This window comes from Sorex araneus, chromosome 11 (assembly GCF_027595985.1).
Source record: "Sorex araneus isolate mSorAra2 chromosome 11, mSorAra2.pri, whole genome shotgun sequence".
NCBI lineage: Eukaryota > Metazoa > Chordata > Mammalia > Eulipotyphla > Soricidae > Sorex > Sorex araneus.
In genome coordinates, this window is record NC_073312.1 from 991328 (window position 1) to 1012927 (window position 21600).

The 21600-nt window shown below is 66.2% G+C and overlaps 1 protein-coding gene across 4 annotated transcripts; it reads left to right on the forward strand.

The window, feature by feature from the left end:
• The first annotated feature begins 1975 nt into the window (after positions 1–1975).
• STK32C (serine/threonine kinase 32C) lies at positions 1976–21196 on the forward strand. Of its 4 annotated transcripts, none has more exons than XM_055118961.1 (12): positions 1976–2210; positions 15087–15142; positions 15380–15531; positions 16141–16314; positions 16397–16434; positions 16499–16588; positions 17304–17407; positions 17525–17641; positions 18206–18311; positions 18613–18744; positions 20318–20385; positions 20468–21196. In XM_055118961.1, exons 1-12 carry the CDS (start codon positions 1991–1993, stop codon positions 20930–20932), a joined length of 1722 nt encoding a protein of 573 aa, XP_054974936.1. In that variant the 5' UTR covers positions 1976–1990; the 3' UTR covers positions 20933–21196. The 4 variants fall into 4 exon arrangements, 3 of the variants coding, with proteins under 3 accessions (XP_054974936.1, XP_054974937.1, XP_054974938.1); XM_055118962.1 differs by having other exon boundaries at positions 18186–18311; positions 20468–20733; XM_055118963.1 differs by having other exon boundaries at positions 18617–18744; positions 20468–20733.
• The last annotated feature ends 404 nt before the right edge of the window (positions 21197–21600 follow it).

Below are 21600 nucleotides of genomic sequence, written 5' to 3' on the forward strand. Positions count from 1 at the left end.
GCCATGGACGTGTCCAGCTGGGGAGGCGCCCGTCCCCACAGGCGCCGGGCTGTGTCCCCTCCCGGAGGCCCATGGCCGGGCTGCCACCAGCTGTGTGTGACCAGGTGTGAGCACAGAGGGCGCGGGAGGGTGAGCACCTGGGCTCTGGCAGCTCAGGGCCCTTTCCAGCCTTAGCCCCCAGCCTCTGAGGAGCCACCTCGACCCGGCCTGCTCCTGGCCTCTGCCAGCTGCCACCTCCCGGCCTGCAGCATGGGTGGTGCTGCTCCAGGCCTGACCCGCCAGTGCCCGGCAGGGAAGGGCATCTGCATAGAGCTGAGGTCCAGGGCCAGAGACTGGCCCAGCTTTCTGCTGAGAGCCCCCAGGCACTAGAGGGGTCTGCCGGGCTGGTGTGGCTCTGGGGGCTGGTGGGTTTGCAGGTGGTCCCAAGTGCTGGGTGCCAGCCCAGGACATGTGTGACCTTTTGGACACTGGCCCTCAAGAGCGGCCCAGAAAGGACAAAGGTCACCTTGCTCACATCTCGTGGCCTTCCTGGGCCTGCAAGGGGCTGGGGTGTGTCCAGCTCCCAGGGGCCCAGGGGACGGGAAGGGGACTGGCCAGCTGCAAGTTGGTGTGGGGCAGGAGGTGGCTCTATGACCTGGCAACTCTGGGGACCAGGAGCAGTGGTCCCCGTGGGCCCTGGGTGCCAAGTACCTTGGTGCCAGGTCTGGAGTGTGGCATGCAGGCCCATTGGGGAACCATGGCTGGGAGGTTCTGCCCGGTCCGGTCCTGGGGTCCTACAGTCCAGGGACGGTGATGCGGGCCCTGGGGCATGCCGCAGGACTCCTGGTCTGGCCCAAGCCGGCCCTGGGGCAGACCAGCTGCCCAGAGGTCATCCCTCTCTCGGGGAGTCGGTGTCACTCCCCAGGGCAGACCCCAGGCCCAGACCTGGGAGGCTGTGCACTCTGGCCTGCGCTCAGCCTGCCGTCTGCCCAGCAGGAGGGCAAGCGGGTTTGTTGGAGCGCCAATGCCCGGGCCCTTGGATGGACCCCGCGAGCGCTGGGGGTCCCCGTCCCATGGTTCTTGCTCCCTGCTGGGGTCCACAGGCTCTCGGCTCCCTCCTATGTGGAGAGTGGCCAAGGGGCGGCCCCACTCGTAGCCTCTGCATCGCTCCATCCCGTCCCGCGCCTCCACCTGGTCCCCACATCTCTCCGCCAGTCCCCACGACTCTCCGCCCGGTCCCCACGTCTGTCCACCTCGTCCCGCATCTCTCCGCTGGTCCCCGCATCTCTCCACCCCGTCCCGAGTCGCTCCGCCGCGTCCAGCGTCTCTCCGCCCGTCCCCACGTCTCTCCGCCTGGTCCCCGTGTCTGTCCACCCCGTCCCGCATCTCTCCACCCCATCCCACGTCTCTCCACCCCGTCCCGCGTCTCTCCGCCGGTCCCCGCGTCTCTCCGCTTGGTCCCCGCGTCCCTCCGCCCCGTCCCGCGTCTCTCCACCCCGTCCCGCTTCTCTCCACCCCGTCCCGCGACTCTCCACCCCGTCCCGCGTCTCTCCACCCCGTCCCGCGTCTCTCCGCTTGGTCCCCGCGTCTCTCCGCTTGGTCCCCGTGTCCCTCCGCCCCGTCCCGCGTCTCTGCACCCCGTCCCGCTTCTCTCCGCCTCGTCCCCGCGTCCCTCCGCCCGGTCCCGCGTCTCTCCACCCCGTTCCGCATCTCTCCACCCCGTCCCGCGTCTCTCCACCCCGTCCCGCGTCTCTCCACCCCGTCCCGCGTCTCTCCGCCTCGTCCCCGCGTCCCTCCGCCGGGTCCCGCGTCTCTCCGCCGGGTCCCCGCGTCCCTCCGCCCCGTCCCGCGTCGCTCCGCCCGGGCCCCGTCGCTCCGCCCCGCGCCGGCCCGGCCCCGCCCCGCGCGGTGCGCTCAGCCCGCGGCAGCCCCGCGCGCAGGAGGCGCTGCCGGCCGCCGGCTCCGCTCGCCGCGCGCCGCTGTGGGCCATGCCCCGAGCCCCGGCCTGGCCATGAGGAGCGGCGCGGAGCGCAGGGGCAGCGGCGCGGCGGCGCCCCCCGGCTCGCCGCCCCCCGCGCCGCCGCCCGCCGCCAGCCAGCCCCGCCGGGACTCGGGCGATGCCCGCGCGCAGCCGCGCCCGCTCTTCGCGTGGAGCAAGTGGAAGAAGCGGATGAGCTCGTCCATGTCGGCGGCCACGGCGCGGAGGCCGGTGTTTGACGACAAAGAGGACGGTGAGCGCGGCGGGCGGGACCCAGCTCGGCCACGGCGTGGGCACCCGCGCTCCCACGCGGCGGGACCGTGGCCACCGGGTGGGGCCGTCCCCGCGCCACGGTCTCCAAGGAAACGCGCGCGCCCGCCCTGCCAGCGGTGCCCACGCGCCAGGGCGCCGGCCTGCGTCCTCCGAGGCCCCGCCAGCCACCAGGGCCGGGCGGAGCAGCCTGGGTGTGCTGGGAACCGGGCGCCCCACAGGTGGGGCCCAGCTGGTCCACCAAGTCCGCACTGGCTGCACCCAGCGGTGGCCTGGCCTTTGGCCCACTGATTTGCGCAGGTCCTCCTGCGGTCTTGCTGCAGGTTGGGACACTGGGGGCTTCTCAGGGGGGCCCTGCGGGGGTGGCTCAGGCACAGGTGACTGGCGCCCTGCGTCCCCTGGAGCCCGGTGGTGCCCTGGTGACGCTCAATGTTTCCCAGTTTCTTAAAATAGTGGGACCCGCCTCTGCCTTCCCCTCGGCTGCAGCTTTGATCATCGTGGAGCCGCGGTGCCCGGGGCCGCGCTATTCGTTCCCGTAAATAATTTAAGCCTTATAGGAAACTGCAGTGATCGGCTGGGCCGTGTGGGTGACGGCAGACGCTGTGTCCTGGCCACTGGCCCAGAGAGCCACAGGAGCCCCTGGGGGCTCCCCTGGGTCTGGTCAGCAGGGGGCTCCCTGGGCTGGGCCTCCAGGGAGAGCACCGGGTCCCAGGCTCAGCCTGTGCACTGGTGTGCCGTGGGCCCTGTGCGAGGGTCGCCTGCGAGGGCGTGTGCGGGGAGGCGCGTGCCGTGGGCGTGTGCTGGCCAGCCTGGGCCCTGGAGCTCTGGCTAGGGGTGGGTCAGGCGTGTGGTCTCTGCCTTCCCTCTGGTGGCAGGGAAGTCTGGTCCGTGCAGGTCACAGCCCCAAGGAGATTGGAGCGAGGGAACTCTGCTCCCGGGAGACGGGCATTGTGGCCGCCACCTGTCTCGGGACTTGGGCCGCTTCCATGAGAGGGGCCGAGATGGACACAGGCCGCCCTGGCCAGTGGCAGTGGCGGGCCCCGCTCTGGGGCTGGGGCTCACAGGGAGGAGCCACCTAATCAGCACCTCCTGCGCGTGCAGGGCCACTGCCCGGCCCTGGCCTGTCCCTCTGGGGCTGCTGCTCACGCCCCTGCAGGGCAGGCAGGACCCGTGTCAGCCTCTGCCCCAGCACCGGCCCCACACTGACCTGCTGCTAGCACAGCCCTGGGGGGCCCCTGACCGCGGGGCTGCTGGTGGTGAGGGCAGGGGTCCCAGGGGTGAGCAGGGTGGGTCGCTGGTGGCCTGTCCTCTAGGAAACGAGATGTTTCGTGTCGGCAGCGTGGAAGGTGGGCCGAGCGCTCACGTGGGCAGGAGCGGGCAGCAGCTGTGCGGCTTCTAGCGATGCTCGAAGGCTTCGAGGAATCCCGTCCCCCGCCGGGGACCGGGCCACGGGGCGGGCCTCCAGCCTGATCTGACCTGCGGGCACTGGGGGCAGGGGGCATGTGTGTGTGTTAGTGTGTGCATGTGTGTGCATGTGTGTCTCTGTGCTGGTATGTGTGTTAGCATGTATATGTGTGTCTGTTAGCAAGTGTGTCTGTGAGTCTGTGCATCTGCATGTGTTTGTGTGTCTGCCTGTGTGTCTGGGGTCACTGAGGACACCTGCTCGGCCCGTGTCCCTGTAGGCCTGTCCGCGACTCTCCGTCTCCCACTAACACCGCCCACCTGCGAAAGGGGCTGGCTTGGGTGCGACAGGGCTGTGGTGGGTACTGGACGAGGCAGGATGTGGGGCCCTGGCCAGCACGGGAGGGGAGCACCCTGGCGGGGGGAGGGACTCCCCGTTCCTGGCCAGCCTGGAGCTGGATGTGTTGCCTTTCTTCAGCCTCTGCTCGTACCGTCCTAACTCTGGGGGGCCCCAGGCCGTGTCTGCTCCCCACCCAGCCAGGCCCAGCAGTGCGGGGACACCAGCACCCCGCCGGCGAGCTCCACCGCCCCAGCCCCTCTGGGGGAGGGCCTTGCCCAGGCCTGCGGCAGCCCCCCAGGGGGTCGTCAGGGCCTCTGGGTGGCGCCTTCCCCGCCGCTCTCAGGGTGGACGTGTTTGGTCGCGGCCGTCCCGCTGCCCTGCCAGGCCCTCTCCCGGCCCAGCTCTGAGGTCAGCCTCGCCCTGGGCCCTGCCTCTCCCTGCTTCCCGTCACACATTGCAGCGCGTGTGGCCCTGCGCTCAGCCTCGCCCGGGGTGATCCCGCAGCGTCCCGACGGCCCTGCGCGAGGGGACGCTCCTGGAGGGCCGCCTGCCCCTCCCGACACTTCCGGGCTTCCAGGACCAATGAGCACTGTGACCTGGGCCACCGGCCAGTGTGCAGTGCAGGGGGGAGCCCGAGTCTGCCACGGGCCGGGGAGGTGCAGGCTGCCACACCCCCGTGCCCCCTCCTCTCCCAGCCCGTGTGCCCGGGACCGCCTGGGCACTGTGGGGGGGGAAGGAGCCCCTCCCCGGAGGGCCAGGCCCACCTGTGGCATCTTGGGCCGTGGATCCAGAAGGGCCCAGCCTGGTTCTCTGTGGGGTTACCTGGGGCAGGTGGGCCTGCGCCCGTGCCCCCCTCAGTGGCCCTGAGGCCGGGCTGCTGCCGCCTCCCTGCGCAGCCGCTCTCCATCTGCCCGCCCGCCCTCTGCCCGCCCAGCGCCCGGCTCATCCCTTCCTCCACGTGGCCGCCCCCTGCGCCCTCCCCGAGTGGGGGTGTGGGCACTGCCCAAGGCGGCGCTGGCATTTCAGACGCAGAGCGATGCCCCGGCTGCTCTGCGGGCCGGGCCGCCTCCCCCGACACTGCCCCCCGGCCCACGGGCAAAGGCAGTGCCGTGTTATTTAAGTCCTGGAGCAGGAGAGGGAGGGGGTGGGAGGGAGCCTCGCCCCCACCGGATTAAAAATAGGAGTGAGCCGCCAGCCCGCGGTGCCTCCGGAGGCGCCTTCCTCGGGCGCCCCCTCCCTCTGTGGGCGCCGGCAGGGGGCTCTGCTCAGCAGGGGGCTCTGCCCGCCGCAGCTGGCATCTGTCCTCACTGACCTTTGTCCACTCTGGTCCACGAGGCCGCTGCACCAGCACCCACGTCCTGTCAGCCCTGTCCTCAGCGTCCAGACCGGGCCGGGGGATCTCCCGGTGTGCAGCCACGCCGAGGGGGCTCTGGGGGTCCCAGTGCACGTGGCACGTGTGTGTATCTCAGCCTGACACCCAAGTACAAGCGGAGTGACTCAGGCGTGACGTGGCCTCAAGCCTTGCTGTCTCCCGGGGTCTCCGTGCACACTTCAAGGGGGCTGCACCTCGCAGGCCCCTCCCTGCCAGCTTCTCGGACCCAGTGTCAGCCTGGCCCAGACCCCGCGGGCGCTCCTGTCCCCGCCTGCTCCCAGGGCCCTGCGGGGCGAGGCAGAGACACTGCCCCCCTCCTCATGCTGCCATGTGGACCCTCACCATGTCCCCAGGCTTGTCCCCCTTTCTCTTCCCGCTTAGCAGCTGACCATCAGGTTTCTGAGTCACGCTGGCTCCAGCACATTTGCTGATGTGGTTTGAGTTGGAGAATGGGGAAGCCAAGAGAGAAGGGAGAGAGAGAGAAGTGGATGAAGCTGCAGAGGAGAGGCCGGCCTCTGTGTGCTACAGGTGTGACTGCGAACGTGGTTCTGTGCTTGTGGCTCTGTGGCTGTAGTTCTGTGGTTGTGGCTGTGGCTCTGTGGCTGTGGTCTTTGGTTGTGGTTCTGCGGCTGTGACTCTGTGGTTGTGGTCTTGTGGTTGTGGTTCTGTGGTTGTGGCTCTGTGGTTCTGGCTCTGTGGTTGTGGTTCTTTGGTCTGTGGTTCTGTGGTTGTGGTTCTGTGGTTGTGGTCTGTGGCTCTGACTCTGTGGCTGTGGTCTGTGGCTGTGGTCTGTGGCTGTGGTCTGTGGCTGTGGCTCGCGACTGTGGCTCTCTGGCACGCCTCTGCTCCCGTGGAGCGGAGGTTCTCTGGCTGTGGCTCTGTGGGTGTGGCTCTGAGACTGGCTCGGTGGCCACGCCTCTGTGAAGTTCGTTCTGCTCCTGTGGTTCTGTGGTCGTGATTCTTTGCTTGTTCTCACGGTCAGAAGCTGGGATGGTGCTAACACCACACCTGCCCCGGGCACGGGAAGCGGGGGGTGCTCCCCCGGGGCTCCGTCTCCTCAAGTCTGCTGTCCTGGCTGCTTCTGTCCTACCTCGGCCTCCTGGCGTCCCTGGGTTTTCCTGGACGCCAGCCCCCACGGGGCCCCCGGAGGACTCCGGCTGTAGCTCCAGCCCTGGCAGGCAGTGGCTCCCGGCAGGCTGAGTGCAGCTCCTAGACGTGTCCTGGTTTGCGTGATCGATGCTAGGGCTCCCATCTTGTCTGGACACTGGGGCCAGGATGATATTTATTTCTTTATGGCTTTTCATTTATGTAACAAAAAGTGAGACAGTCGGTGTCTTACATAACCCAGCACTAATGTAACAGCTTTGTAGCTTTCACATCACCTTCCAGACCCACTGAAATAGGTACAAAATACAGATTTCTTAAAAAGCCTCTCCATCCCCAGCACGCCTGGGCACTGCAGACTGACAGGACGGGGAGGAGACATGGAGATTGTCCTCCACGACCCCACCTGCCCATTGCCCTCCAGTGGATGCATATCTGTGTGCAGAAGCTGTGGAGAGGGTGTGCGGGAGCTGTGGAAGGGCATGTGGGAGCTATGGAGAGGGTTGTGAGAACTATGGAGAGGGTGTGCGGGAACTGTGGAGAAGGCATGCGGGAACTGTGGAAGGGCATGTGGGAGCTGTGGAGAGAGTATGCGGGAGCTGTGGAGAGGGTATTAGGAGCTGTGGAGAGGGTGTGCGGGAACTGTGGAGAGGGTGTCAGGAGCTGTGGAGAGGGTGTGCGGGAACTGTGGAGAGAGTGTCAGGGGCTGTGGAGAGGGTGTTAGGAGCAGTGGAGAGAGTTTGCGGGAGCTGTGGAAAGGGTGTATGGGAGCTGTGGAGAGAGTGTGCGGGAGCTATGGAGAGGGTGTCGGAGTTGTGGAGAGGGTATCAGGGGCTGTGGAGGGGGTGTGCGGGAGCTATGGAGAGGGTGTCGGAGTTGTGGAGAGGGTATCAGGGGCTGTGGAGGGGGTGTGCGGGAGCTGTGGAGAGGGTGTCAGGAGCTGTGGAGAGGGTGTATGGGGGCTGTGGAGAGGGTGTGCGGGAGCTGTGGAGAGTGTGTGGGAACTGTGGAGAGAGTATCAGGAGCTGTGGAGAGGGTGTGCGGGAGCTGTGGAGGGGGTGTCAGGAGCTGCGGAGAGGGTGTGCGGGAACTGTGGAGAGGGTATCAGGAGCTGTGGAGAGAGTTTGCGGGAGCTGTGGAGAGGGTGTATGGGAGCTGTGGAGAGAGTGTGCAGGAACTGTAGAGGGGGTGTGCGGGAGCTGTGGAGAGGGTGTATGGGGGCTGTGGAGAAGAGGGTGTGCGGGAGCTCTGGAGAGGGTGTCAGGGAGCTGTGGAGAGGGTATCAGGGGCTGTGGAGGGGGTGTATGGGGGCTGTAGAAAGAGTGTGCAGGAACTGTGGAGGGGGTGTCAGGAGCTGTGGAGAGGGTGTCAAGGGCTGTGGAGAGGGTGTCAGGAGCTGTGGAGGGGGTGTATGGGGGCTGTGGAGAAGAGGGTGTGCGGGAGCTGTGAAGAGGGTGTATGGGAGCTGTGGAGGGGGTATATGAGTGATGTGGAGAGGGTGTATGGGGGCTGTGGAGAGGGTGTATGGGGGCTGTGGAGGGGGTGTATGGTATCTGTGGAGGGGGTGTATGGGTGATGTGGAGAGTGTGCGGGAACTGTGGAGAGGGTGTGAGGGAGCTGTGGAGAGGGTGTATGGGGGCTGTGGAGAAGAGGGTGTGCGGGAGCTCTGGAGAGGGTGTCAGGGAGCTGTGGAGAGGGTATCAGGGGCTGTGGAGGGGGTGTATGGGGGCTGTAGAAAGAGTGTGCAGGAACTGTGGAGGGGGTGTCAGGAGCTGTGGAGAGGGTGTCAAGGGCTGTGGAGAGGGTGTCAGGAGCTGTGGAGAGGGTGTATGGGGGCTGTGGAGAAGAGGGTGTGCGGGAGCTGTGGAGAGGGTGTATGGGAGCTGTGGAGGGGGTATATGAGTGATGTGGAGAGGGTGTATGGGGGCTGTGGAGAGGGTGTATGGGGGCTGTGGAGGGGGTGTATGGTATCTGTGGAGGGGGTGTATGGGTGATGTGGAGAGTGTGCGGGAACTGTGGAGAGGGTGTGAGGGAGCTGTGGAGAGGGTGTATGGGGGCTGTGGAGAAGAGGGTGTGTGGGAGCTGTGGAGAGGGTGTGTGGGAGCTGTGGAGAGAGTGTCAGGAGCTGTGGAGAGGGTGTATGGGGGCTGTGGAGAGGGTGTAAGGGGCTGTGGAGAGGGTGTTAGTAGCTGTGGAGAGGGTGTAAGGGGCTGTGGAGAGGGTGTATGGGGGCTGTGGAGAAGAGGGTGTGTGGGAGCTGTGGAGGGGGTGTATGGGGGCTGTGGAGGGGGTTATGGGATCTGTGGAGGGGGTATATGGGGGCTGTAGAGAGGGTGTGCGGGAGCTGTGGAGAGGATGTAAGGGGCTGTGGAGAGGGTGTTAGTAGCTGTGGAGAGGGTGTAAGGGGCTGTGGAGAGGGTGTATGGGGGCTGTGGAGAAGAGGGTGTGTGGGAGCTGTGGAGGGGGTGTATGGGGGCTGTGGAGGGGGTTATGGGATCTGTGGAGGGGGTATATGGGGGCTATGGAGAGGGTGTATGGGATCTGTGGAGAAGAGGGTGTGCAGGAATTGTGGAGAGGGTGTGCGGGAGCTGTGGAGAGGGTGTAAGGGGCTGTGGAGAGGGTGTAAGGGGCTGTGGAGAGGGTGTTAGTAGCTGTGGAGAGGGTGTAAGGGGCTGTGGAGAGGGTGTATGGGGGCTGTGGAGAAGAGGGTGTGCGGGAATTGTGGAGAGGGTGTGTGGGAGCTGTGGAGGGAGTGTATGGGGGCTGTGGAGGGGGTGTGTGGGGGCTGTGGAGGGGGTGTATGGGGGCTGTGGAGGGGGTGTATGGGGGCTGTGGAGGGTGTGTGAGAGCTGTGGAGAGGGTGTCAGGAGCTGTGGAGGGGGTGTATGGGTGATATGGAGAGGGTGTATGGGGGCTGTGGAGAGGGTGTGTGGGATCTGTGGAGGGGGTGTGTGGGGGCTGTGGAGGGGGTGTATGGGGGCTGTGGAGGGGGTGTATGGGGGCTGTGGAGGGGGTGTGTGGGGGCTGTGGAGGGGGTTATGGGGGCTGTGGAGGGCGTGTGAGAGCTGTGGAGAGGGTGTCAGGAGCTGTGGAGGGGGTGTATGGGTGATATGGAGAGGGTGTATGGGGGCTGTGGAGGGGGTGTATGGGATCTGTGGAGGGGGTGTATGGGGGCTGTGAAGGGGGTGTATGGGATCTGTGGAGGGGGTGTATGGGGGCTGTGGAGGGCGTGTGAAAGCTGTGGAGAGGGTGTCAGGAGCTGTGGGGGGGTGTATGGGTGATGTGGAGAGGGTGTATGGGATCTGTGGAGGGGGTGTATGGGGGCTGTGGAGAGGGTGTATGGGGGCTGTGGAGAGGGTGTGTGGGATCTGTGGAGGGGGTGTATGGGGGCTGTGGAGGGGGTGTATGGGGGCTGTGGAGGGGGTGTGTGGGGGCTGTGGAGGGCGTGTGAGAGCTGTGGAGAGGGTGTCAGGAGCTGTGGAGGGGGTGTATGGGGGCTGTGGAGAGGGTGTATGGGGGCTGTGGAGGGGTTATGGGGGCTGTGGAGGGGGTTATGGGGGCTGTGGAGGGGTTATGGGGGCTGTGGAGGGGGTTATGGGGGCTGTGGAGGGCGTGTGAGAGCTGTGGAGAGGTGTGCAGGAAAGAGGAACTGGCCCTTTGGGCGGAGCATGTGTTGTGAAGGGATGGAGACCCTCTGCCCTTCACCCTCTATCCTGCACCCTCAGACTCACCCTGCGCCCTCGGACCCGGGTGGTCTGGGCTATCTGACGCGGGTGGTCTGCGTGGTCTGCCGTGGGCTGTAGCTCCAGGCAGGCTCTGTGGTGCTCCGGGCACTTTGCGTGTGCAGTTGAGTGGTGACTGTCCTGCCCCCAAGGGTGAGTTTACTGATGTGGCTTCACCCATCCCAGGGTGCACCCGCCCGTTGGTTCCCGTAACGCTGACTGTGGTGTCTTCCTGCCCAGCTCTGAGGCACTGAGGCCACTGGAAAGGCCACGATGAGGCCTCGACCAGGGGTGGGGTCAGAACTTCAGCTGGGGCTCAGAACTGGGCTGTTGGGTCCAGACCAGGGGCTGCAGGGCCAGGACTTTGGCTGCCTTGGACGGGTGATTCTCAAGGCCCCTGACAAAGAACCGGCCACTCAGGGGCAGGAGCAACTCAGAGCTGGGAGCAGCTCAGGGGAGGGAGCAGCCCTGGGGAGGGAGCAGCCCTAGGGAGGGAGCAGGCCTGGGGAGGGAGCAGGCCTGGGGAGGGAGCAGGCCTGGGGAGGGAGCAGCCCTAGAGAGGGAGCAGGCCTGGGGAGGGAGCAGCCCTAGGGAGGGAGCAGGCCTGGGGAGGGAGCAGGCCTGGGGAGGGAGCAGCCCTAGGGAGGGAGCAGGCCTGGGGAGGGAGCAGGCCTGGGGAGGGAGCAGGCCTGGGGAGCAGCTCAGAGAAGGGAGCAGGCCTGGGGAGGGAGCAGGCCTGGGGAGCAGCTCAGAGAAGGGAGCAGCCCTGGGGAATGAGCAGCTCAGGGGAAGGAGCAGCTCAGGGAAAGGAGCAGACCTGGGGAGGGAGCAGCCCCAGAGAGGGAGCAGCCCTAGGGAGGGAGCAGGCCTGGGTAGGGAGTAGTTCAGAGGAGGGAGCAGCCCCGGAGAGGGAGCAGCTCAGAGGAGGGAGCAGCCCTGGGGAGGGAGCAGCTCAGAGGAAGGAGCAGCCCCGGAGAGGGAGCAGCTCAGAGGAAGGAGCAGCCCTGGGGAGGGAGCAGCCCTGGGGAGGGAGCAGCTCAGGGAAAGGAGCAGCTCAGGGGAGGGAGCAGCCCCAGAGAGGGAGCAGCTCAGAGGAGGGAGGAGCCCCAGGAGGGAGCAGCTCAGAGGAGGGAGCAGCCCCAGGAGGGAGCAGCACAGAGCCGGTTAGCTCACTGTGGTGGGAAGCTCAGACCCGGGTATGGTCCAACACTGCGTCCACAGCCCCTGGTGGAGCCTTGGTGTGACCAGGCTGCTGGAACCAGCTACCCGCTGGTCAGGGAGCTGCCCTGGCCCCCAGCCCTGTGCCCCAGGACGAAGCCCAGCACCTCCTCGCCGTGGACGCGGCCAGCGCTCTCCCTTCAGTGTGTCGGGGGCGGTGCCTCCCAGCCTAGCCCCCCGGCCCCCGAGCCTGGGGGCACGTAGAAGGTGGCCGCCTTGACCACACCCGATATAGCACTCGGCACCAGCACGCGTGGAAGGGGTCTTCACCCCACAGCTCTGCGGTCTGGAGGCTGCGGCCCTCCCTGGCCTCACCTCAGAAACTCACGGCTGAGCTGCCTCTGGACGGAAGAAGGAAGGCCGGCCACCTTGACCAGACCCCTTGAGTGTCCTGTGGTCAGCACCCTCAGCACCCGGGATGGCACCCAGGGACATTTCCGTCACCAGCACCCCCTGGACAGTGCCACAGGATAGCCAGCACAGATGGTCAGCTTCACAGTACTGAGGGCAGCGGTGTGGTCAGTACCATGGTCAGCAACTGTTTAGTAGCGTGTTTAGTACCGTGGCCAGCTCTGAGGTCAGTACCATGGTCAGCACTGTTTAGTGCCGTGTTGGGCACCCTGGTCAGCACTGTGGTCAGCTGGGTGCTCAGTACCATGGTGGCACCGTGGACAGCTCTCCGCAGTGCTGCCTGCTGGCGGAGTTGCCCCACCTCCTGCTCAGAGTGGGTGGGTGGGGTGTGAGGACCCTCGCCCTGCTCCTGGAGGCCGTTGCCTGAGGGGGGCGACAGAGCGCCCCTCGAGCCCCCCTCTGACCAGGCTCCTTGGCTCACTTTCGTTGTTAGCCCGGAGATCTGGTCAGCAGGCACCCCCCGCCTTCTCAGGCCTCGGTCTGGAGTCAGGCCGTGCCCAGGTGTGGGGCAGCGTGGACAGGGCAGCTCTCCCTGCCGCTGAGGCCCCACGGCAGTTCCTCGGCCCGTTCCCGCTGCACAGGGCGGCCTGGCCGGTGCCAGAGCCCAGCCGAGCCCACCCAGCCTCACCGCCTCACGTCCTCCCTCCCCCGCCGGCCTGACCCAGCGCGCCCCCTCCTGCATCTGCAGATGCCGGGCCTCTGTCCCAGACCAGCTCTCCGTGCAGGCTCCAGCTGCTGTGGCCCACGGTCAGCACCCTCGTGGGGACAGGCCTTCACTCGCTGCCTCTCCTGCCCCTCCCTCCTTCCTCCCTCTTCCTCCTCCCATAGCAGCGCCCTGAGCCGACCCCTGGGACACACACAGTTCCCCAGCCTGCATCTGCCCCGACTTGCGGGGGGGACCAGCCCGTTTGGGGGGCAGCAGCTCCCTCTGTTGGTGCCGGTTGGTACTGCAGAGTGGAGGAGGCCCGGAGGGCGGCTGCCGGGTGAGGATTTCCTGCCGGGTGTTAATTGCTCCTGGCGCTAAGTGGCCCTGGGCATCCCACCTCTGAGCAACAGGCTGCAGCTCTGGGCCCGCGAGGACATCTGGGAGGCCCAGAGGGATCAGTGCCTGGAGCCTCCTAATGCCTGGGTCAGCTCCCGCCAGAGGCAGCAGCCTGGCAGCCGCCCCCCCTGCACCCGCAGCCGCTTCCTCAGCCCCTCAGGCGCTTCCCCTGCACCCGCAGCAGCTTCCTCAGCCCCTCAGCCACCCCCCTGCACCCGCAGCAGCTTCCTCAGCCCCTCAGCCGCCCCCCTGCACCCGCTCCCCCGTGCACCCGCAGCCGCTCCCCGCTCCCCCTGCACCCGCAGTCGCCCCCCCTGCACCCGCAGTAGCTTCCTCAGCCCCTCAGCCGCCCCCCTGCACCCGCAGCCGCTCCCCAGCCCCCGGGCTCTGGAGAGAGGGCCAGCCCAGCAGAATCTTACCCAGGAACGGCTGTTCCCACAGAGCAGGCAGAGCCAGACAAGATGTGCCTGTGAAAGCTGGGCCAGAGCTGCTGACGCCATGCACCCGGTTACAGACACACATGTCACACTGACATATATGAGAAGACAGACACATGCACATGCCACATGTGTGTGCATACACATGTTTAAACATGCACGCAGGGATGCATGTGTATCACATGTACATGAACATGTAGACAGGGAGGCAAGCCTAGAGCACATGCACAGGCATATGTTCATATACATGTGTTCACCCGAACACACATATACAGGCACAGGCACACCCCAGGACATGTGTTTATATGCACTATGCACACAAATGTGCACATGAACATGTGTGAAGAGGCAGTCATCTGACACCCAGGGACCCACTCGGCTACATCATGAGCAGACACTTGCATGTACAGGTATCCATGTGGCTGAAACAGAGACCCGGGTGGTCTGAGTTGGGTGTGACCCAGGTGCATTGGTCTGACATGCCGGTGCATGTAGAGACATGGCCACACAGCTGTGCACACAGATCCACAGAGGTGCAGGAACACATGCAGACATTCATGCACACCAACACATCAGCACGTGCATGTGGAAATGCACATGTGCAGAACAGACACCCACACCTGTGCACACGTGCACACATGTGCAGGGGCAAAGCTATGCACACATGTACACACGTCTCGTGCACAGATACACACATGCCCACACATGTGCAGGCACACAGGCTCACCCAGGGCAAGCCGTACACACATGCATGCAGGTCACTCATGCACATCACACACGTGCCCGTGCATGTGCACCATGTCTGCTGCGCTACGGCCCATTGAAGGTGCTGCAGCCAAGGCAGTCGGGGCTTCATGGGGGCAAGGCCCGTGTTGGGGTCTGGGGCCTGGAGCTTCCTGGGGGTGCCCCAGCCCCCCAGGGCTGGAGGGCAGCTGTGCCCAACAGGTCTCCTGGCAACTGGCCGTCGCTGGCTCTCGCCGGCTTTCCAGAGTCATGACCCCAGGTGCCCGCAGCCGCCCCCTCAGAGTGGCCCGGGGTCGAGGGACCCTCAGGCGGCTGCTGTTGGACCCCAGTGTGGGGGAAGCCCCAGGCCTGCTGGGCTGCAGCTGGGGGGGGGGGGCTTGAGTGAAGGGGGGGGCTGGGACCCCACTGCTGCCTCCTCAGCAGGGAGGCCCTGGGCCGTCTGTGCTAGGGGCTTCTGTCAGGTGGGCGGGGTCCCGCTGGGGGCACGCAGAGCCTGCAGCGCCCCTGGGCCGGGGTGGCCGGAGGGGTGGGGCCTGACCTCTGCCTTTCTGCTCCCCCTCAGCCCTCGGGACTGTGCTCCACCTAAGCTTTTCGGGAGGAAGGGCCCAGGCCCCGAGCAGCCCCCACAGTCCTGGCAGACAGGAAACGGGGGTGTCCGGCCAGGCCTGGCAGGTGGAAGCCACGTGTGGTGCCCCGTCCCTGGGGCTCCCTGCGTCCGAACCTCGGGCAGCCATGAACACGCGTCCCCGTGTGCCCCAGTAACAAGCGGTGGCCTCGCAGGGTGTCCCTGGGGTGCAGGCGGGAGTGTGCGCCCGAGGGTGCTTGCCTGGGGCTCACTGGGGGTTCTGGGCAGACTCGGCACCCCCTGAAGTTGTGTTCATGGGTGCGCTGGGGTCCTCCCCTCACCCCTGCAGGCGCCATCCTGTTCCTCTCAGGTCTGAATCTGCCTCAAGGGCAAGCGGGTCATGGGGGGGCTCCTGTCCGTGGGGCTGGGGTGGGGGTCCTATTTGTGGGGTTCAGGGCTGGGGCTTGGCTGCCACCTCACCCCTCCCCCTCTTGTGCCCACAGTGAACTTTGACCACTTCCAGATCCTGCGGGCCATCGGGAAAGGCAGCTTTGGCAAGGTAGGGGTGACGCCCAGGAGAGGGTGCAGGGGTCTCAGGCTGCAGGCCCGAAGGGAGCGCCCGGAGGCCCCCCGGGTGGATAGGTGGTTGATCCCACCAGGCCTCTGCGGGTTCCCCTGCGGAGGGCGGCCAGCAGGAGCCGACCCTCGGGGGCCCGGCCCGGGCTCTGAGGGTGGGCCCTGACACCGGGAGGCTGGGCTAAGGGGAGTGCGGGGACATGCTCCGACCCCCCGCCAGGTGTGCATCGTGCAGAAGCGGGACACGGAGAAGATGTTTGCCATGAAGTACATGAACAAGCAGCAGTGCGTGGAGCGGGACGAGGTGCGCAACGTCTTCCGGGAGCTGGAGATCCTGCAGGAGATCGAGCACACGTTCCTGGTGAACCTGTGGTGAGCGAGCACCCAGACACGCCTGCAACACGCCTAGACACACCTGTGACATGCCCCAGACATGCCCAGACGCACCCCAAACACACCCCAGACATGCCTGTGACACGCTCAGACAAGACCCCCCAGACACACTCCACACACACCTCAGACATGCCTGACATGCCCAAAACACGCCACCTACACACCCCAGACATGCTCCAGACATGCCCTGGAACACCCGCCGGACCACTGCAGACATGCCCTCGTGACATGCCCCAGACATACCCACAACACACCCCAGACACGCCCTAGACATGCCCCAGATGCAACATGCCTGTGACATGCCTGCCCCCACAGGACAGGTCCTTGTGCTGTGACGCTCCCCCCACGACAGGACACGCCTTGCACTCATGCCAGGACAGGTCCTCATGTCCTGACACACTCACGACCCGCCCGACCACATCCCTCATCCCACCGTCTTCCCCACGTCCCATGTCACGTCACACGCTATGCCAAGCCGAGCCCCGCCGCCCCCTCGAGCCCACCCCACGCACAGAGCGGGAGGACCACGCCGGTGCTCCCTCTTCCAGCTGCCCCGCCCGCAGCCTCCCCAAGCCCCGGTGCCCGCAGGTACTCCTTCCAGGACGAGGAGGACATGTTCATGGTGGTGGACCTGATGCTGGGCGGGGACCTGCGCTACCACCTGCAGCGCAACGTGCGCTTCTCCGAGGACACGGTGCGGCTGTACGTGTGCGAGCTGGCGCTGGCGCTCGACTACCTGCGCGGCCAGCACATCATCCACAGGTGCGTCCCCGCGGCCCGCCCGCCTGGCCCCGCGCCTGGGCGGCACGCGGAGGGTCCTGGACGCGTCTGGCTCTCCCCGCAGGGACGTGAAGCCCGACAACATCCTCCTGGACGAGCAAGGTGCGTGCGCCCGCGCGGGGGCGGGGCGGCGGGCGCGGCGGCACACTCACTGGGCCCCTCGCAGGACACGCCCACCTGACGGACTTCAACATCGCCACCATCGTCAAGGACGGCGAGAGGGCCACCGCCCTGGCGGGCACCAAACCGTACATGGGTGAGCGCCCGGGGCAGGCAGGACGCTCGGCTCCCCACGGCAGGGTAGTGGGCAGTGCCAGGGACAGCGGGCAGAGACAGTGGGCAGTGACAGTGAGGGGACAGTGGGCAGAGACAGTGGGCAGTGACAGCGAGGGGACAGTGGGCAGAGACAGTGGGCAGTGACAGTGAGGGGACAGTGGGCAGAGACAGTGGGCAGTGACAGTGAGGGGACAGTGGGCAGAGACAGTGGGCAGTGACAGTGAGGGGACAGTGGGCAGTGAGGGGACAGTGGGCAGTGACAGTGGGTAGTGACAGTGGACAGACAGTGGACAGTGACAGTGGACAGTGCAGGTGACAGTGGACCATGGGCAGTGACAGTGGGAAGAGACAGTGATGGGGACAGTGGGCAGTAAGGGGATAGTGGGTAGTGAGGGGACAATGGGCAGTGGGCAGTGATAGTGGGTAGTGACAGTGGACAGAGACAGTGATGGGGACAGTGGGCAGTGAGGGGACAGTGGGCAGTGACAGTGGACAGTGACAGTGGACAGACAGTGGATAGTGCGGGTGACAGTGGACCGTGGGCAGTGGCAGTGGGCAGAGATAGTGGTGGGAACAGTGGGCAGTGCACGGCCAGTGGGCAGCGGCAGCAGCTGCAGAGGCCAGAGACGGGCAAGGGAGTCGTGGTGTGATGCGGGAAGGGCCACGGGCACTAGCTGCCGGTGTTTTCTGGAAAGCTCCGGAGATCTTCCAGTCCTTCGTCAGCGGTGGCACTGGCTACTCCTTCGAGGTGGACTGGTGGTCAGTGGGCGTGATGGCGTACGAGCTGCTGCGGGGATGGGTACGTCCCCGGCTGTCCCTGTCACTGCCCCGGCCAGTGTGGGGGACCCGTCCCCCCTGTCCCCTCCCGCTCCGGTGGGCCTCCCCGGCCCGGGCTGCTCACGCCGCTTCTCCCCAGAGGCCGTACGACATCCAGCCCAGCAGCTCCGTGGACTCGCTCGTGCAGCTCTTCGGCACGGCCACCGTGCAGTACGCGCCCGCCTGGTCCAAGGACACGGTGGTCCTGCTGCGCAAGGTGGGCCTGGCGTCCACGGCGCTCCCGCCGGCCTGTCCCCGCAGCCTGCCCCTCAGGGCGCCCTGTCCCCGTCGTGCCTGTTCCTCGGCCACCACTGTGGGCACAGCAGGCGCCCACGTGCCCAGGGACAAGCCACTCACCTGCCCGGCCCCGGCCCCGGCTCTGTGGGGGGCACCATAGAGCTCTGGGTTTGCGCGTGTGTGTCACGAGCCAGCACCAACCCACCCCTTGCCTGCCCAGGCTCCCGGGTGGGGGTCCCGAACTCGGCACTCCTCTCCTGTCCTGGGGCCTTGGGGCCACTCCTGGTTTGGGTCCCGCACACTGGGGGTGCCCTGGGGCACTGCGGTCTGGCGGTCACTCAGGGCCTCCGGCACGCACACCTGTAGGCCCAGCTGCCGCTGTCCCTTGGCCCCTGGGTCAGTTTCTGCTGACCAGCGTCGCCTGGAGCCCACCTTCCCTCGCCTCGCATGGGCCCCCCGAGGCCTGGCGTGGGTGGTCGGGCCCCGGACGCAGGGCGCTGCCCTCTCAGCCAGTCTGGTTCCAGCTCCTCACCGTGGACCCCAGGCACCGCTGCTCCAGCCTGCAGGACATGCAGGCCACGCCTGCACTGGCCACCGTGCTGTGGGACCACCTCAGCGAGAAGAAGGTGGAGCCTGGCTTCGTGCCCAACGTGAGTCAGGGCCGGGGGTCAGCGCCCAGCAGGGTCGGGCCGGGGGTCGGCGCCCAGCAGGGTCAGGCCAGGGGTCAGGTCGGGGGTCGGCGCCCAGCAGGGTGAGGCTGGGGGTCGGTGCCCAGCAGGGTCGGGCCAGGGGTCAGGCCGGGGGTCAGGCCGGGGGTTGGTGCCCAGCAGGGTCGGGCCGGGGTCAGGCCGGGGGTCAGGCTGGGGGTCGGCGCCCAGCAGGGTCGGGCCGGGGGTCGGGCCGGCCGGCGGTGCCCGGCGTGAGCCCAGGGAGCCGGGCGCGTCCCCACAGAAAGGCCGCCTGCACTGCGACCCCACCTTCGAGCTGGAGGAGATGATCCTGGAGTCGAAGCCCCTGCACAAGAAGAAGAAGCGCCTGGCCAAGAACCGCTCGCGGGACAGCAGCAGGGACAGCTCCCAGTCGGTGAGCACTGCACCCGCATCCGCGCTCACGCTCACCTGCACTCGCCTCTGCTCACTCGCCTCTGCTCACACTCGCCTCTGCTCACACTCACTTGCACCCACACTCACCTCTGCTCACTCACTTCTGCTCACTCACCTCTGCTCACTCGCCTCTGCTCACGCTCGCCTCTGCTCACACTCGCCTCTGCTCACACTCACTTGCACCCACACTCACCTCTGCTCACACTCACCTATGCTCACTCACTTCTGCTCATTCACCTCTGCTCACACTCACCTCTGCTCACACCTCTGCTCACACCTCTGCTCACGCTCACCTCTGCTCACACCTCTGCTCACACTCACCTCTGCTCACACCTCTGCTCACACTCACCTCTGCTCACGCTCACCTCTGCTCACACCTCTGCTCACGCTCGCCTCTGCTCACGCTCACCTCTGCTCACACTCGCCTCTGCTCACACCTCTGCTCACACTCGCCTCTGCTCACACTCACCTCTGCTCACGCTCACTTGCACTCACTCACCTCTGCTCACACTCATCTCTGCTCACTCACCTCTGCTCACACCTCTGCTCACTCACCTCTGCTCACTCTCACCTCTGCTCACTCACCTCTGCTCACGCTCACCTCTGCTCACTTGCACCCACACTCACCTTTGCTCACACTCACCTCTGCTCACGCTCACCTCTGCTCACGTTCACTTGCACCCACTCACCTCTGCTCACGCTCACCTCTGCTCACGCTCACTTGCACCCACACTCACCTCTGCTCACTCACTTCTGCTCACTCACCTCTGCTCACACTCACCTCTGCTCACACTCACCTCTGCTCACACCTCTGCTCACACTCACCTCTGCTCACACCTCTGCTCACGCTCACCTCTGTTCACTCACATGCACTCACTCACCTCTGCTCACACCTCTGCTCACGCTCACCTGCACACACGCTAACCTCTGCTCACACTCACCTCTGCTCACGCTTACCTGTGCTAACCTTTGCTCACGCTCACCTGCACTCACTCACCTCTGCTCACTCACCTGCGCTCACTCAGCTCTGCTCACGCTCACCTGTACTCACACTCACCTCTGCTCACACTTCTCACACTCACCCGCACACACGCTCACCTCTGCTCACGCTCACCTGCACTCACACTCACCTCTGCTCATGCTCACCTGCACTCACACTCACCTTTGCTTACGCTCACCTCTGCTCACGCTCACCTGCACTCACCTGTTTACACTCACCTGCATTTATGCTCACCTGTGCTCATACTCACCTGCTCATGCTCACCTGCACTCACCTCTGCTCACGCTCACCTCTGCTCACACCTGCGCTCACACTCAGCTGTGCTCACGCCTCACCTGTATCAGATGGCCCTGCCCCTGCTCAGTGCTCACACCCACCCTCTGGCCTACGCAGGGCCCAGCTCCGGCTTCCCCTCTGGGCAGGCCCGGGACACAGACCCTAAGGAGGGAATGTGACAGTCGGCAGAGGGCAGGGAGACGGGGTCCCAGAGCCAGGGGGCCCCTGTGGGTGGCGGCACAGCCGGGGCAGCCGTGACGTGCCCGCGCGTCCCCAGGAGAACGACTATCTGCAGGACTGCCTGGACGCCATCCAGCAGGACTTCGTGATCTTCAACAGGGAGAGGTGAGGCGGGGCCGCTGGCGTGTCCCCGAGGGGTCCCGGGCTGTGCAGGGCGCCCTGAGGCCTCTGCTCTGCTTCCCTGCAGGCTGCGGCGGGACCAGGAGAGCACGAGCGAGCCCCTGCCCGACCCGGAGCTGCCCGGCGACGGCGAGGGGGCACAGCCGGCCCTGCCCCGGCGCGGCTCCTGCTGCCCCTCGGGCGGGAGCAGCTAGGCCGGCGCCCACGGCCCGGCCCGGACCAGGCAGCCGCGTTGGGCGGCACCGACTTTTCACGGACTCTGACCTCAGCAGTGGGGCTGGCCACACGTGTGGCCTTAGGTGTGGACCCGAGTGGGCAGGGGCCACAGGTGCTCAGGCTGCTGCCGTGGTGGACAGTGTGGCCAGCAGCCCGGCCCAGGACAGCTTCCATCTGTGTCCACGGCTCCCTGCCCGGAGGCTGGCTGGGACGCTTCCGGGCGGCTCGCTTTGAATTACAGCGTGAGGACAAGCTGGCGCCCGTGTCTGTGCTGCGGGCACCCGGCCTCCCCCTCCCCTGGAGCACTCGAGCCTGAGCGTCCCCCAGGCAGCTGCGGGCCACAGCCCGGACCTTGGCCGCTGCTGTTGGGGAGTGTCCCTATCAGCCTGTCGCCTGGGTCCCGGGAAGGCCACGCGTGTGGTCACACCTGACCGCTGGGGCACAGGAGCCCAGGCTTGCTTCCTAGCCGCGGGTGAGTCCCCCCGAGGACCAGAGTCTGAGCAAAGTGGCCAAAGCTGCTCCCGGTGTGTGAGCTCATGTGCCAGGTTGCAGGGGAAGGGGTGGAGCGTGATCCCATGCAGGAGTGAGGAGTGAAGTGTGACCTCCACCTGTAGGGGTGAGGGGCGGAACATGTGACCTCCATGCAGGGGGGAGTGGTAGAGAGTGTGATCTCTCCTGTGTAGGGGTGAGGGGTGGAACATGTGACCTCCATGCAGGGGTGAGTGATGGAGTGTGTGATCCCCTCCTTGCAAGGGTGAGGGGCGGAACATGTGACCTCCATGCAGGGGTGAGTGGTAGAGAGTGTGATCTCTCCCGTGCAGGGCTGAGGGGTGGAACATGTGATCCCCATGCAGGGGTGAGAAGTGGAGTGGTGCCTGTGGCTGGGCCCTGCTGGGTACCTGGTGGAGACCCTACTGGCGTTGGGAGAAACCTGGTTGCAGGGTGCCCGGTGCTGGCCAGTGGCGGGGGAGGGGCCTCAATGCA

What these genes read in the sequence shown, in the direction of transcription:
- STK32C (XM_055118961.1), top strand. Translation starts at nt 1,991, where the DNA reads ATGAGGAGCGGCGCGGAGCGCAGGGGCAGCGGCGCGGCGGCGCCCCCC. An exon ending in GGAAAGGCAGCTTTGGCAAG is followed by an intron (nt 15,143 to 15,379) that starts GTAGGGGTGACG and finishes ACCCCCCGCCAG; the next exon opens with GTGTGCATCGTGCAGAAGCG. An exon ending in CGGTGGTCCTGCTGCGCAAG is followed by an intron (nt 17,642 to 18,205) that starts GTGGGCCTGGCG and finishes CGTGGACCCCAG; the next exon opens with GCACCGCTGCTCCAGCCTGC.